The sequence below is a fragment of the Bos mutus genome, chromosome 14 (genome assembly GCF_027580195.1).
Source record: "Bos mutus isolate GX-2022 chromosome 14, NWIPB_WYAK_1.1, whole genome shotgun sequence".
Lineage (NCBI taxonomy): Eukaryota > Metazoa > Chordata > Mammalia > Artiodactyla > Bovidae > Bos > Bos mutus.
Window position 1 is genome coordinate 15,518,123 of NC_091630.1, and position 16,860 is coordinate 15,534,982.

Consider the following 16,860-nt stretch of genomic DNA (forward strand, 5'->3'; position numbering starts at 1 on the left):
TTATTAAATACCTGTAGAATTAAAAAAAAAGAAAACTAAATTCAGTTTTCATGATTGAGGCAATATTCAAACATGAAGTTTTCTTATAGTTGCACTGTAGTTTTTATAGTTTTTAAAATTGTTTGTTTTAAATAAATGTTCTATTTGTTTCCCTAGTTTTAATATACTAGAGTGAATAGAATATGTAAGAGTGGCTTTGAATTTGTGAGGTATGCAGGTTTTTATGTTGGTAGAAAACCATTTTCTTCGTCTAATTTCCAATAGAAGCATAAGAAAGTTAAAGGCAAGAGTCACAAAAAAGAGAAAGGGGAAAAGAATATGATTTTTATGTTCAGAAAGCTCATACCATCTTCATTTTTAAAAAAACATTTTTTTCCCCCACAACCTCACGTCTTAGAATTGAAAACCCTCTGAAGACAGGAACTCTGCTTGCCTTTCTTTCTCTCAGTGCTTAGGGCAGTGCGTTACACAGGGGTTCAGCAGCAATGCTGACAATAACGGCAAACACCTGCCTGTGCCGGACACTGATCTAAGCAGTTTGAGTCTTATGTCTATTATTAGTTTGTTTAGTACAGTTCTATTGTAGGTATTATTTCCCCCCCACACTTTCCAGATAAAGAAACTGAAACAAAGAAAAGTTATCTAATTTTCCCCAGCCACACAGTTAAGTTGGAGGAGCAGGTATCAAACTGGTAGTCTGGCTTCAGAGTTTATGCTCGTAACCACTACATGTACAGCCTTGGTGATGATAGTAATCACGAAGGTAGGTTTGAAACATAGTCTGAAAATTAGTCTTAGACTGGTCTCTGTTAGATTAGTTGAAGCATAATTCTTAGAGGTTGAGGGAGATGAGGTTGGAAAGGTAAATTACGAAGGACCATACTGTGAAAAGCCTTGAGTGTTAGTCGCTCAGTCGTGTCTAACCTGACTCTTTGTGACCCCCATGGACTGTCGCCTGCCAGCTCTTCTGTCCTTAGAACTCTCCAGGCAAGAATACTGGAGTGGGCTCCTGTTTCCTCCTCCAGGGAATCTTCCCCACCCAGGGATCAAACGCAGGTCTCCTGCATTTGTAGGCAGATTGTTTACCGTCTGCTGACGGTAAGGGAGGTAAGGGTCAGAATACTAGTTTAGAAGGTAGATCCTAGTTCTAATCCTGACTTTAAAAAGTAGTAACTCATATGTGTTGAATTTTGTCACTTATCTTGGAATCTAAATTAACTGACCTGTAAAATAGAGCAAATAGTCTCTCATATCTATTTCCATAGAGTGTTACGAGGTTTTAATGAGATATTGAATGAACGTGAAAGTTCTTTGAAAATTATAAAGTATCAGATAAATACAAAGTATTATAAGGATGTGAAAGCAATTTTTAGAGGGGAAAAAAGCCTTACCTGTGCTTTGGGAAGAATGAACAGCTATGTGCAAAATAGACTTGAGGAATGATTATAGGACTGATGGGTAGTGATTGTAAGAAAATAGCACTGAGGTGTCGTGGGCAGCTGTTAGATTAAAGCTGTGGTTAAAGCTGAGAAAAACTGAGCAAGCAGGGCTCTAGGCTTCACTGCTTGGACACAATAGCTCTACTATTTTATCCTTAAAAATAAACATATCCATGGGACTCTATTCTTAAAGTAATAAGTGTTAAGAACACTTTCTTTGTTCGTTATGCTGTATTGGCAGTCTTTTAAGTCCTCAGTTCCTCTTTAACTGCATTTTCTCTGAATTATTTTTTGTGCTACCTTCTTTAATGTCACTAATTTTGGTACTCAGTGAATTTAGTCATTCCTTCTAAATTTATAGAATTCATGAAGTATTTGAGATTACGGATCCCACAAAGTATATATATTATTTAACAGTGTGATTTGAGTAGTATATTGACCCTCTGGTTTGAGGCATAGATATCATTATCTGGCAGAAAGGCACTGAATTTATCGAAGCACTTGAATATAAAGTTAAGATGCTGGGACTTCCATGGTGATCCAGTGGTTAAGACTCCACAGTCCCACTGCATGGGGCACAGGTTCGATCCCTGGTCAGGAAACTAAGTTCCTGCCTTGCAGCCGAAATAATTTAAAAAATAAAATTAAGATGCTAAAGTACGGAAGATAATGTCTTTTAAAGGCAGCTGTTAATCTGTCAATTATCTTGATCATAAAGGAACAATATCATAACCCCTATAAAAAGTCAGATTTTGAATAGAATTTTGTGTTTGTTGACACATGAGAAAGAATTAATGGCCCCATGTGAAGAGGTTAAGAGCGTGAGCTTTGAGAACAGACTACCTGAGTTTGAATCTTAGCTACCTTGTTTTTCTGTGTTTCAGTTTCATCATCTGTAAATAATATTTCTTCCCTCACAGACTTAAAGCTCTTAGAACACTGCCTGATACATGGTAAATATTCAGTAAGTGTTGTGGTACTATTGATTGTCTTTTAGGAGCATAGTCGACTCAGTGAGGTTAATTTGTATTATCTAATACAAACACTGGAGAATGTCTTTCTGACATAATTGTTTTGTTTTATTAGAGTTAATGCTGAATTACGTTTTGACCAGAAACAACTGACAGCCATGTTATTACTGAAATAGAAAGGAGAACAGCTGTGATATGCTTAAACCTAAAACGTTGTTTCACAAGCAGATTAAATGGAGAAATATTTCCTACCATTTTGAAAAGACAGCTAATACAGTTCTTTGGAAACACTTTGGCAAACTAATGGAAGAATTTTAAGAAGTGAGAAATTATAATTGGAGAGAACTGTGCTGTGAATGAAACTATGCTACACAGTTTCAAGGAAACTAAGAAGTTTATTACATTGGGCCCATGAACTGTTAAGAATTATGCATTGAGAAGTCACCTGGTGACAATTTTTAGGCTTAAGTGATTGACCTCTTGTTTTAAAGTAGTTTTGTTTGGGTTAGGATTCTGTGCTTTTACTGCCTAGAGCCCAGGTTCGGTCCCTGATCTGGGAACTAAAATCCTACAAATGGGGCAGGGGTAGGAAGCAGTTTCATCTGATCTCCAGTTAATTTAAAAGGTGGTCCAGTAGTTTCCACTGCAGGGGGCACAGGTTCAGTACTTGGTTGGGGAACTAAGATCCCACACGCCTCGACTCACAACGAGCCGCAAAAAATAGATAAGTATACCAACCTGAAATCAATAAACATGGAAAAATCACCATCAAGCTTTAATAAAGCAAGTAGAAATTTATGTTTCTGTTAATGTTCTGATAGAAGTTGAAGCATGGGCTACAGTTATTCCTCAAGCTTTATGGTTGTCTAAACCTTTAAAAAATAATAATTTTACCAAGTACTTTATTAATTAGATTTTTATCCCTCACCACCCCTGCACCACTACCGTATTTATTAAGAGTTTATGTTTTTCTTGTTTAGTCGCTAAGTTGCGTCTGACTCTTGCAACCCCATGGACCCTCCAGGCCCCTCTGTCCGTGGGATTTCCCAAGCAAGAATACTGGAGTGGATTGCCATTTCCTTCTCCAGGGGGTCTTCCTGACCCAAAGATTGAACCCATCTCCTGTGTTGGCAGGTGGATTCTTTATCACTGAGCCACCAAGGAAGCCCCATTTGCTTAATTTTTTTTTTTCTTTTCTTGACAAAGGGTTTTTTCCTGATAAGAGGCCTTAAGAGACTTGGTTTATGAATACCAGTTTTCCAAATGTAGGTTTCTTATTTGTGAGGGTTAAGCAAAATCATTGACAACTTTGACATTGAAATCTCCTAAAAATATTGTTAATAAATGCTTGGTGTAAGGTGAGCAGTTGGTTCCAGACATCTACTAGATCCATTTTTACTTATAAAAATGACTTCTACATTAAGACATAACCAAGTGTATCTTACTGGGAGATTTATAGGATTGTGAGAAATAAATTAATTGTATATGCCTGATAACTTTTAAACTGGCTTTCTATTGTTAAAGTCATCGATAATGTATAAAAGAAGTGGATGCCATTTATTAAGCACTTACTGCATTGTCCTGAACTGCTTTGCTACTGCTAAGTCGCTTCAGTCGTGTCCGACTCTGTGCGACCCCATAGACGGCAGCCCACCAGGCTCCCCCGTCCCTGGGATTCTCCAGGCAAGAACACTGGAGTGGGTTGCCATTTCCTTCTCCAATGCATGAAAGTGAAAAGTGAAAGTGAAGTCGCATAGTCGTGTCCGACTGTTCTCGACCCCATGGACTGCAGCCTACCAGGCTCTCCTGTCCATGGGATTTTCCAGGCAAGAGTTCTGGAGTGGGGTGCCATTGCCTTCTCCATGAATTGCTTTACACGTATCTTATATAATCCTTTCAACAATCCTATGAAGTTGGTACATAGCCCGTTAAGATTAAGAAATGTGACTCAAATTACATAGTTATTAAGTAGTAGAGCAATATTCAAATATAGGTCTGTTTGACTCTTAAGACACCTTAAAGTCTTAGCCTCTATGCTGTTACTATGTGATACTGGCTCTGGATACCTGCTTGTAGTAGTAAATATAGAAACATAGAAAGGAACTTCCTTTTTTGTAATACATTTCACACTAGTAATCACTTGTCCATGCTTTTCCTGTACTGGACCATAAATTCTTACGTTTTCAGTCTCTCCCCATCCTCCACTGGTTAGTCCCTCTTCTCCCTTTCTGCGCTTCTCATAACAGAATCTGTCACTCTACTTAACCTGTCTGTTGTACTTCATCCCTGAGCAGACTGACTGTGAGCTCCGTGTGGGAAGGCCTCTTGTCATACTCATTTTTGTATCTCTGTTACCTGTCTAGCTCAAGTTCTTATACTTAATAAGATGAAATTCCTGTAACTCCATTGTTAAGATGTACCTATTATTAATGTATTCCTTAATCTCTTCCTCATACAAATTTGGGATCATGAAGCACAGACAGTTTTGTCTGCCTTTTTTTTTTCTATGAGCATTTTCCCAGATCATTACATATTTTTCTGAAACACAGACTTTTTAAAAGTCTTCATGAAGATGTATCATAGTACTTCCCCTCTAAACAAAAATAATAGAATTCATGTGGAAAAATAAGAATAGTGAAGAAAATAAGAGAAATACAGGCAGATTTTTTTTTCTAGATGTTAAAATGCATACAGAATTACATTGTGTATGCCACTATCCCAGGAATAGATGAATGGAACAGAAATTCCAGAAACAGACTGAAGTAAATACGAATTTTAATATTTGGGGAAAGTAGCATTTGGCATTAATTGGGCAAAAGTCAGGGTTTTGTTTTTTGGTTTTTTTCCCTAGTAAAGAACAATGTTAGGATGACTTGCTAACCATTTACAAATAAAGCCTAACTTCTGTTATCTTGACAGTTTAAGTAGTCATGGGTGTATACATGGATGTGTATGAAAGTCTAGGTTAAATTTTTTTTCTTTAAAAAAAAAAAAAATTGTTCTTGAGAATAGGGTGATAGAAGCCCTAAAAATGACTCACATATTTGGAAAGATGTAAGTAGCATTGAATAATCTGAAAAAACTGTAAGGTACAGGTTAAGTATTTTTAAAAAGAGGAGAAAAGGAAGAGGTTAAATATTCTGTATGATTTGGTGAACTTGAAGAAGAACCTAATCTTGAAATAGTTCATAAGGAGGGGAAGAGTGTGATTTTGGCACTTCTGTTAAAGACTCATTTTGTACCCTGGGGGGAAGAATCAGAAAACAAAAAAAATGACCAAGTCCTTCTTATAGTTAGACATACACAATGAAAAGAAAGCAAATTCAGGAGACAAAGTTCCTTTGATAAAAAAGGAAGTAGGAAGAATGGAATAAATGGTTAATTAACACCTTTTCTGGAGTTTCTTAGTCATTGCATCTAGTGTTACTGGGGTTTTTCCTAACTCTTAAAATGTGATTGGAAGGAAGAAGAGTAATAGTTTAAAATTACAGCTTAGTTCAACATAAAGAAGTTGGGGTTTTGCATTTGGTTTTTGGCAGAAATGACAGATAACCTGATTCACACTGTTAAATTTTAGATGGTCTGTCTTCTGCTGATCCCAGTTCTGATTGGAATGCGCCAGCAGAAGAGTGGGGGAACTGGGTAGATGAAGAAAGAGCCTCACTTCTGAAGTCCCAGGAACCAATTCCTGATGATCAAAAAGTGAGTAAAAGGATCGGTGGATATGTTTATTTCTCTGTGCATCCGGCTGTATTGGAATTATTAATGTATCCAGGGGTCGAATTGCTTCAGAGAGGCATTCTAATCGTACTAGCTTCAGTCATCTTAGGGTCGCATGCCTTCTCTCTATTACTGTTTCTTCTTTCCACAGATTATTGAGGATTCTGTGTGGAAAGCACTATTATATACTGATAAGAAAACAAACGCACAATTCCTGTCCTCTTACCAGAATTATTATATCAGCCTACCAACTCTTGGTGTGTTTAGATAAAAGCAGATTGGTTCTCAGTAAAAAATTAAGGAAAGCTTCATAGCAAGATAAGACTGAGAACATTATGAGAAAGGGACCAAGGAAAGTACCATGTTTGATGGGGAGGAACAATACACGTGTGGAATCGACTGGTGGTAGGATCAGTGGTTTATATGTCAGTCTTCCCCTTCTAGGCTTCATTCCTTAAGGAAAGGGACTGTGAAGTTCCTGTTTTTGTAGCTCTAGCAACATGTTTGGTATTTAGTAAATAGATGAAACGAATGATGTACATTGCCACAGTTTTATGGAATTCGTTAAGTAATGAGAACCTAGGACAGCTTTCAAACCGGGATAACCTGTTCATTGCTCGGGTTAGAAAAACTAGGCTGGATATTGCAGAAAATTGAGAAGAATGATTTTGGAGCCTATTTTGTACTATTTTGATTACATAAATCAGGGCAGGAGATAATAAACTAAGTTGATAACTTTGAAAAAGAATGGAAGTGGTATTTACAAGAGACACTAAGCTACTGTTTGAACTTTTCTGCTAGTTATTCTATTAAAAAAAAAAGTCAAAGAGAAGATAATAGGGCCATTATTATTCAACAAAGATTAATTGCATCTGCCATGGGTCAGATATTGTGCTAGTAGAGAAACAAAATATAATTACTGCCTTCAAGGAGCCTACACTCCAGGCAGGGAGGAGAGGAAGGAGACCAGCACTCTAGAAGATAATGGTAATGTTATAATATATTAGGTATTCTGAAAGCACTTTGGAGTTTTAGCAAAGGCATCCCAGAGGTAAGAGCATAATGTATAGCAAAGAGGGGTCAGAAATGAGACTGGAGAGAAAAGCAGAGGGAAGATTCCACAAACCCTTGAATACTATGCAAAAAACCTTGGATTTTGTCCTATAAATAATGGGAGAATCTTAAAGTGGTTTGTTTTGTTTTGGGGGATTTTTTTGTTTGTTTTTGTAGGGTGGTGGTGTTTTGGTTTTGGGGGTTTTTTTGCTGCTTTGGTAATGCCTGTAGATAAAGGAATGGAGGCATATGAGAACACCAGTCTAAACATTGTTTTAGTAGACCTGTACAATGGTATACAGAGTAAGGGAGAGGTTTGAAAACAATTAATTGAAGCAAAATCAACAGAACATGGGGGTTAGAATTGATTGGAGAATCATCAAAAATGACTTGAAGAACACTTAGGTACCTGGGATGGTGAAAGTGGTGTTCCCAACAGAGAAAACAGAAGCTAGTTAACTGAGGGGAAAGGTGGTTGGTTCAGTTTGGGATGTGTTAGATGCGGCGTGTTTTGTAGATTTGCCTTAGAAAAGTGGCACACGGGCTTAGCTGTTCAGCGCCATGTGGGATCTTCCCAGACCAAGGATCAAACCCACGTCCCCTGCATTATAAAGTGGATTCTTAACCAGTGGACCACCAGGGAAGCCCAGAATGTCCATTTTTTCATGAGTTAAAAGATGTTAATTTCAGCCTTTTTCCCATGAACAAAAATAGTGTCATACCATACGGAAACACATTTCTCTTATGGCTGGATTATAAATTGGCTGAAAAGCAGACTGACCAGAGTCCTTATGACCTGAATATCCTTCAAAGGATGCATCTTTTCATATGATATTTTCATCATTATGAGCCTGTGGTAAAAACTTCTGTGGAAGTTTCTCCACAGCTAGTAACCGACTTGGACTGAATGTCTCTTAACCAAGATTCTAATGTGCTATTTTTGTCATGCACAGTATTATTTTTAATGACATTCCTTCTCGCATTGTGTTTTGTTTTTTTAATTAAGCCTTTTGAGGTAATTTTAGAGTCACATGTACCTACAAGAAATAATACAGAGAAAAAACACCTGTACCCTTTACCCAAGGGCCCCCAATGATAACATCTTGTAGAACTCTAATAAGACAATATCACAACCAGGACCTTGACACTAATACAGTCAAGATTCAGAACATTTCTAGGGCTTCCCTGGTGGCTCAGTGGTGAGGAATCCACCTGCCAATGCAGGAGACAGGGGTTGCATCCCTGGTCTGGGAGGATCCCATATTCTACAAAACAAGAGAGCCCGAGAACTACAACTCCTGAAGCCCACATACCGTAACTTGAGAGCAGCCCCCACCCGCCGCAACTAGAGAAAAGCCCACACAGCAGTGAAGACCCAGCATGGCCCCCAAAATAAATATCAATAAAAAATTTTTAAAGATGCAGAACATTCCTAGTCTCTTTATGAAATACCTGTTTATATCTTTTGCACGTTTTCCAACTGGATTGTTTATTACTGAATTTTGAGTGTTCTTTATATAATCTGGATACAGGTCCTTTGTTGGATATATAATTTACAGATACTTTCTCTTCCTCTGTACCTTGTGGTTGTCTTAACAGGGTCAAATTCAATTTTAATGCAGATAGCTCTGTGTTTAAATAAAATGAATGACCTATGAAATGAACTTTTAAAAACCAAGGTTTGCACAGCTCTAATTATCATGTAGTGAGTATTGAAAGATGTAAGAAAAAGGGGTTTATCATAAACAAATAGAAGAGTGAAGAGTTTTGTTACTTTGTGTGTGATTTAAGTTCAGTTTTATTATTACTAATATGTAGAATTTGGGAGAAAAAGACTAAACCTAATAAATTATTTCCTAAATTCTGAATAAAGAAAACTTCATTGATTCATTTCAGTACTTTTGCTTTTAACATCAGGTTTCAGATGATGATAAAGAAAAGGGAGAGGGAGCTCTTCCAACCGGAAAATCTAAAAAGAAAAAAAAGAAAAAGAAGAAGCAAGGTGAAGATAATGCTCTTGCACAGGTAAAGTATCAAAACAACAGATATCGTTCCTTAAGCACCTACTACTGACTTATGAAAGGATCATTTGTAGATGCTAGGAAAATGCAGAGATATAAAGACAGGATGTGAGACATCAGATTTACTTAGTGTTTGAAAAGTCATAGAATGTTTTAAAGATTTTATATATCATACTGTAATAAAAAGATTGTTGCTCTAAAGAAAATCATATCAAAGATATAAACCAAAAGCAATTGACTAAAATTCTAAATTAGTGCACTTGGGTTTATATGGTGAAATGAAACAGATATTATGGTATTTCACACTTAACAGAAATTCTTTAAGCAGTGGAATTTAGCAGGTTAGAACTTTAATACAGTTATGAAAGCCATGTGCATAACAAGGGGTATCTTGCACTTGACTCTGAGTTTGCTGGCTGTTGCACTTGGTATCCTTTCCTGATATTTTTGGCTTTTAACAGAAACTTTGGTCTTTTCCTATCTGGGAAAGTATTTCTAGATTTTAATATAGATGAAAACAGGTTAATTTCAGGTGTACTAGATTACTAGAAAAATGCATGGCTTTGTCTTTGAAAGCATTATCACTATTACATTGCAGCTTATGGAAATCTTGTTTCTCATCTGTAACTTTGTGGCTAATTGTATTCATTCCTTTAAATGTAAGAGATAGCCAAAATATTTAGAGAACAGGCTACATAGTAATTTTCCTACTTAATTAAATTGTGAAAATTCCTTTGCTGGTGTTCTTTTTTTCTTATTATTATTGCACTGGGTCTTGGTTGCTTCGCACAAACTGATTGGGGCAGCTGGGGGCTGCTCTTCGTCGTGGTGCCAGCTTCTCACTGGTGGCTTCTTGTAGAGCACGTGCTCTGGGCGCACAGGCTCAGTAGTTGTTTGGCACATGGGCTTAGTTGCTCCCTGGCATGTGGAAACCTCCCGGACCAGGGATTTGAACCCGTGTCCCCTTTATTGGCAGATGGATTCTTATCCACTGTACCACCAGGGAAGTCCTGTGTTTTTAAATACAGTGAATAAGTATATAATCACTTAAATATATTTAAGTGTATTTAATTCACTTATATACAGTGAATAAGAGAGTAAGTCAATTTGTATTCATCTCTCTGTTCTGCCATTTACTAGTTTTTTGTTAGGTGTATTTTGCACAAGTTACTTAACTGCATAGGTTGCTTTTGAGAATTAAATGAGATCTGTGAAGTTCTAACCTATGCATAAGTGATTACATTTTGGATTTTTTTTCTTTCTTACCATTTACAATGATGTCATATTTAATATAGTCTTATTCATAACTTCTTTCACATACCTAAGCATGTAATGTATTTTTAAAAGTCTATAAAGGGCTAAGAATGAAAATGTTTAAACTTGGAAAGAACCTTAGAATTTATCTACACAAATTTTATTTTAAAGTTGAGAAAACTAGTTTGAGGAAATCAAAAATTTGTCCTTGATATTTTATGACATGCCTAAGCTTTCTACTGTGAAAGCTTAATTTATCTAGAAAATGCATTTATATATATATATTTCGTGCCTTATGCTACCGCTGCTGCTAAGTCACTTGTCATGTCCAACTCTGTGCTACCCCATAGATGGCAGCCCACCAGGCTCCCCCGTCCCTGGGATTCTCCAGGCAAGAACACTGGAGTGGGTTGCCATTTCCTTCTCCAATGCATGAAAGTGAAGTCACTCAGTCATATCCGGCTCTTAGTGAACCCATGGTCTGCAGCCCACCAGGCTCCTCCATCCATGGGATTTTCCAATAGCATTTCACTTAATGACTTCTTCATGCCTTGAAGAAATCATTAAGTGAAATGCTATTTCTAAAGTCTTAAAATATCAACTAATTCACCATGTAATTTTTCTAAAAGGAAAAAGTACTAGTTTTTTGTTTGATTTAGTAAATTAAATGATTCCCATTCGAGGTTGTGAGTGTGTTGCTTTTTAGTTTACAGAAGATTTAAATCCCTGAAGAAAACAAGAATGATGAACATACCAGAGATTTTTAAAATCTTTTAATAATAATGACTTTTTTATGCTCTTTTAAGCTATTGGGCAGTTTCTGAAATAAAATTATCTTCCTGAGAAGTATCTTCTGGACATTGGTACTATAAACCAAGTATATTTTAATTCATGAAATGATTTATAAATGCACTGCTTTTCTCTGTAGGACACAGAAGAATTAGAAAAAGAGATTAGAGAAGAGCTTCCAGTGAATACCTCTAAAGTCCGTCCAAAACAGGAAAAAGCTTTTTCTTTGAAGACCATAAGCACTAGTGATCCAGCTGATGCACTAATCAAAAATAGCCAGGTAACTTTTTGATATCCAAGAAATAAAATTCTGATGACTGGAGAATTGTATTAATACTAATATTTTATTAAAACACCGTGCTAAACATTTTTAATACACCAAATTGCCCTCATAGCAACCTGAAAAGAAGAGGTACAACCCATCATATGAATGAGGGTAGAGAAGTTGAATAAGTTGGCCCAAGTCCTACCGCTGTCAGAAGCAAAACTAGAGAAAGCCACTAGACGGTTTCTTTTTCTTATTAAATATATAGGCATCCAAGGGACAGATACATGGCTTACAGAAAATGTGAGTAGTTGCACTTTCCCAAAAGCTTGCACATAATGTATTATGACTGTGGTCCAGTCTCTAGAATGTAGCATCTTTTTAAATGTAGTGGCAGTATCTTAAAATGTGTGCCATCTGTGGAAAATTTTGATATGTCAGAAGGGACCATTTTATAAAAGGCCTAGACCAGTGACACAAAGCCCATAGCGCTTTAAAGTCTGATTTCTAATTTGGCAAGTTGTATCATTTAGAAATACATGAAATATTAATAACTATGAAATTGTGCATGGTTCTCATTCAAAATGTGTATTGAGAATCTCCCACAGTATTTAAAGTTCTGGAGATACAGCAGAGAACAAAGCAGAAAAAAATATCCCTGCCTTTATGGTGGCACTTACATATTTAATGAAACAGCTTTAATATTAAGACCGCAGAGGGTCATGTGACATTTTGATAAGTCATTTTCAGAAGTCACCTTGTAAAGGGTATTTGAGTCCTTCTGTGATTTAATATAGAGAAGTGAGAGGATGGAGAGTAGGAAGAGATTTCAAATGAGTACTAAAACTTTGTAATAAATACAGGGAACATTAATAAAACTGAACCAAGCGACATAAATGCAGCTTCAGATACCTGAAATAGAAAGGAGTCCTGGTAGTTACCTAGGCACGCACATCTTTCTCTTTGTTTCCTTCCTTGTTTTGCTTTTTTGAATTCATGGAGCCTAGAAGAACAAGGGGCAAGAGAAGTGTGACTTACCCTTGTTTCTGTACTCAGAATCGTCGTCACGGATACGGCTTAAGGGTGAGATGATCTCTGACTCATCTGTTCCAGCCTCACTCCACGTACCACAGTTTCTGTCCTTTACCTGCCCTAAACATTCATTAACAGTTGGGCCTCATTCTGGCACATCAGTTAGTTGACCGCTCTGCTCCCAGGTTGGAGAGGAGAGGCGAGACTCAAGTTTGGCCCTGAGCATTTATAATTTCACTACCAGACTCTCACTAACTCTGAAGATTTGAACCTGAGTTTTACTAGTTGCTTTAATAGATTAGGACTAGTAGCTAGTCTGCTTTATCTGAGGCCATCTTTTTCCTTGGGGAGAAAACTGAAGCTGTTGCTGCTGCTGCTACTTGAGATATCCCTACCTCATGAGAAGGAGAAAAGGAGATGTCACTACTGGTAGTTCAGAAAGTTGCTATTTTTGACTTTACAAGAAAAGCTTTTGAGGAGGTGAGAGTTTGTGGGAAAATGGACAGAACCATTGAATACCAGCACATGAAAAAATCCTGTTATTTGTAATGAAAAAGACAAATGTAAAAGTTAATGAAAACTGAATTATTCACTCCTCTTTGAGATTCAGTAGACATCTTGTAATTTTACACATTTAATCATTTTTATCTCAACCTGTATTTGTGGATATTGTAGTTAAAGATTTATTTGCTTATATGTCACTAGAGGGCAGGCATGAGTTGTAGTGCTTCTGCTGTAAATGATTCATTCTTTGTATTTCAGCTGAGCAGCCTCTTGTTATTACTATGACATTTGATTTTTTTAATGAAAACCTAAGATAATTTTATTTCAAAATAGCCTATCAAGACTCTTCCACCTGCTATTTCTACCGAGCCATCTGTTATTTTATCAAAAAATGATTCTGACAAAAGCTCTTCCCAAGTGCCACCGATGCTACAAGAAACAGATAAATCCAAGTCAAATACTAAGCAAAATAGCGTGCCTCCTTCACAGAGTAAGTAATCCTCATGTTGGTTCTTTTGGTGTTCTCTGTACTGTTTATAGGTGTCACTGTCTTGGAAGTCTAAAGGATTACTGAGTTCAGTTCAGTCACTCAGTCCTGTCACTCTTTGCGACCCCATGAAAGGACTACTGGAGCAGCCCTTTCCTCCTCTGCAAAGCCTAGATTCCTGGGCACCTTGCAGAGCTCAGTTGTGAGGACCAGGGAGCTAAAGTCACTCAGGCCAGAGTAGGTGGCTAAGGACATACACAAGGGAGCCCTTGGTACCTGCCCCTACTCTCCGGGTCCCTCCCTTTTTCTGTGCACAAGTTCTTGAAGCCGTGCCCCCTCCCCGCCCTTCTTCTCCCTTCAGCTGCCTTTAGTGTCCACTTTGCCCGCTTTCACTCTTGCTACTTAGATTGAGTCTTATAAGTGGTGGGTTTTTAGGTCAAAATGATGAACTATCATCCGTGTGGTTAAACCACATAATACATTGAAATTGAGGAAAAGAGAGGAGGGCAGCCGGAGAATAACCTAAAAACCTGTAACTAGAACTTGAAAATGAGAACGTAAAATTTGAGGCATTAGCAGTGGATTTCAAAGCATGTTTTTATCGACATTGCTTTTGTATTTTTGAAACAGAACAGTATTTACCATCCTCCTGACGTCTCTCTCGCTCTCCCTTTCTTTTTTTTTTTTTTTCCTTTTAGCCAAGTCTGAAACTAGTTGGGAATCTCCCAAACAAATAAAAAAGAAGAAGAAAGCCAGACGGGAAACGTGAATTTTTTTTCTTCCTGAATTGGACATGTGTTTGCAAACACTGTCTTGAAGATTATGCTGTTTATGCAATAATTTGTGAACATGTACAGAGTTTTATATAAATTTAAACCAGTTTTTAAAACAAAACTGTGAACACAACCACCGTAAAAATGGAATCAAAGGAAAGTTAATTTATGAAATTAAGAGGTCAGCAGAACACGCTGCAGTGCTGGAAGACGCTGGGAAGGTCACTCTGATGAGAGCGATCTTAGGGTTATCATCCTGGCTGTACAGCAGTGCCCTGTTTACAACAGCTGTGCCCTGTCTCATCTGCAGCTAAGGAATAAAGGATTCTGATTAGAGAGAAGGCTGCCTGCAAACTAGGAGGCAGCTTCTTGGATCTTATGCACGGAACTGAAACCATTTGAATCTGTTTTATGCTTAAATCAAAGTGCTTTGATCAAATGCATAATCTGCCATATCTTTACATATTTGTTGGTAGCAATTTGTATTAAAGAAATCACAAGTGCAAATAAAAAGTCATTTATTATTTAACTAAACTGTCATGGTTTAGTTTACAATTTTTAAAATGTTCTTAAAACATTCAAAACGCAGTTGACACTTGTATGGCTTATGAAGTTATTTTTTGATAGTCTTACTTTACTTGAATTGTTCAAAGTACAGTATATTTTAAGTTAAGAAAGGTAAACTCTATGTATTTGTTTTATACTTTTAAGGTTCCAGCTCACAAATAATGCTCTTGTGTATGATTTGAAAACTTTCAGGCAAAATCCAACTTACATTTTTTTCCTTTCCCTAGCAATTACTTTTTCCAGCATCAATTCTTCTTCGTTACTAATACTTTTTTGACTTTACAAGTGAAATCTTTCACAAACTAGTTATACAGACAGAACTTTGAGTACATGATGGAGAATGAAAAACTAGAGTCAGACAGCTTTAATTGACATTGTCAAGACCTCCAGTTATCAGGAATACATTTTTTTACTGCCTTAACCTGTAGTGCGTAGAATATGCATCAATTTCTTGAAGGGGATTCGTGTTTTTATAAGAATTTTCATGTAATTATTGCAATCGTGATCAAATAAGGAACGTTTCCTGCTTGAAACTGTATTGATTGAAATGATGTGTGAGACGTTTCACCGTTTTCAGGCACTGTGTAATTCTATTGTAATAAACTGGCAGGTATCTTTGTAACTATAAATAGTGCATGCTCAGCCATGTACACTGTAAATAGCCTTTACCAAACGTGTTTGACAAGGACCATAATTAACATCACTTAGTGAATTGTGATAAAGAAAAAAAGCCATGACTTACTTGATGTGATTGGCTTAATTGTTTTTCTGTGGCGCCAGAATGAAACTGTTTAACAGCTGTAACCAATGGTACTGATCTATCCATCCAGTTCTGTCTCTTCTATTTGATTGTGGTTTGATAGTATTGCATTGTCACACCGGAAAGCTAAAGAAACAGAATGGTTTCAGTTTTGCTGAAGACTGGCCTTATTAATGGACAGCTTTCCTAACAAGCGATTATTAACTTTTATCAGGTGTTAACATCTGTTTCAGGAACACGGCAGTATGTTTACATGTCAGAAGTTTTGTTTAATTCTCTGATATTTCTAAATTGATTTGTTTAAATAAATTCAACAAATGGATAGCATTGGTTTTATTTGCTTCAGTATCGGGATAAATAAGCTAAAGTGCCAGGAGTGAATTTCTTGAAATGACTGTATTAGCTTTATATAGCTGCTTCCTAAAGAGATCCAAGGATTCCTGCGTTGCAGCACTTTGTAAAGGCATCAGCAAAGGAGAATTCAATAGGAAGTCTGTGTAATTTTAGAATGTGCCAAAAGATGTATGCTCAAAAAATTTAATTGAACTCTCTCAACTCTACCTCACCATTTATCTTAGAATTGTGTTGGCTGTGTCAAATGTCGGACTTCTTATTTCTCCATCTTAGTATCTCTCATTGAACCACCAACGCCAGGTGTTACAAACACCTTCTTTTGAAGGGAGATGGGTGCAGAGACAGAGAAGTGCCCTTCTAAATTGGGGTGGATCCGAGATGGAAATAAATACCCATCCCTTCTCTCTGGCTCAAGAACTAGGGCATGGCTTTTATATTTCAAGAGATGGCAGCTATGAGTGTTAAAATGACTATCAGTTCATTCTCTTACACATGCATGAGGTGCAGGCTGTTGCACAGTTAAAACATCATTCATTGTTCATCACTCTCCACTTGTTCCATAAATGTTTATGACATGAAAGCAGTTTCTGGCATCTGAACCAGAGGAATTGTTTTCCAGCATCAACTCAAAAGACATTAAAATCCAGGGAGGAGGGGAAGAGAGGAGAATTGTCGTCCTTTGGAGGCTTGGATTAGACGTTCCCCCAGCCACTAGTAGGGACATAAGTGACCCCTTTAAAACTTTTATCAGGCCTGAAGGGGATCCTTGTTCTGATTAATAAACAAAGCCTCCTAGAGAAACTATTTAAATAAAACGCCTTCATCCTGACCTGTCTCCCCATACTTAGTGAAAATCCTTCCTGTCCTGGAG

The 16,860-nt window shown here is 37.1% G+C and overlaps 1 protein-coding gene across 3 annotated transcripts in view; it reads left to right on the forward strand.

Moving 5' to 3' along the window:
* MTDH (metadherin) overlaps positions 1–15,957 on the forward strand; it is a 54,480-nt gene extending 38,523 nt beyond the window's left edge. For all 3 annotated transcript variants that reach the window (XM_070383009.1, XM_070383011.1, XM_070383010.1), the window contains 5 exons: positions 5,988–6,112; positions 9,101–9,208; positions 11,387–11,527; positions 13,382–13,538; positions 14,234–15,957. In XM_070383009.1, the coding sequence (XP_070239110.1) occupies positions 5,988–6,112; positions 9,101–9,208; positions 11,387–11,527; positions 13,382–13,538; positions 14,234–14,304 (602 nt within the window). In that variant the 3' untranslated portion in view covers positions 14,305–15,957. The remainder of the gene's footprint in view (positions 1–5,987; positions 6,113–9,100; positions 9,209–11,386; positions 11,528–13,381; positions 13,539–14,233) is intronic.
* The last annotated feature ends 903 nt before the right edge of the window (positions 15,958–16,860 follow it).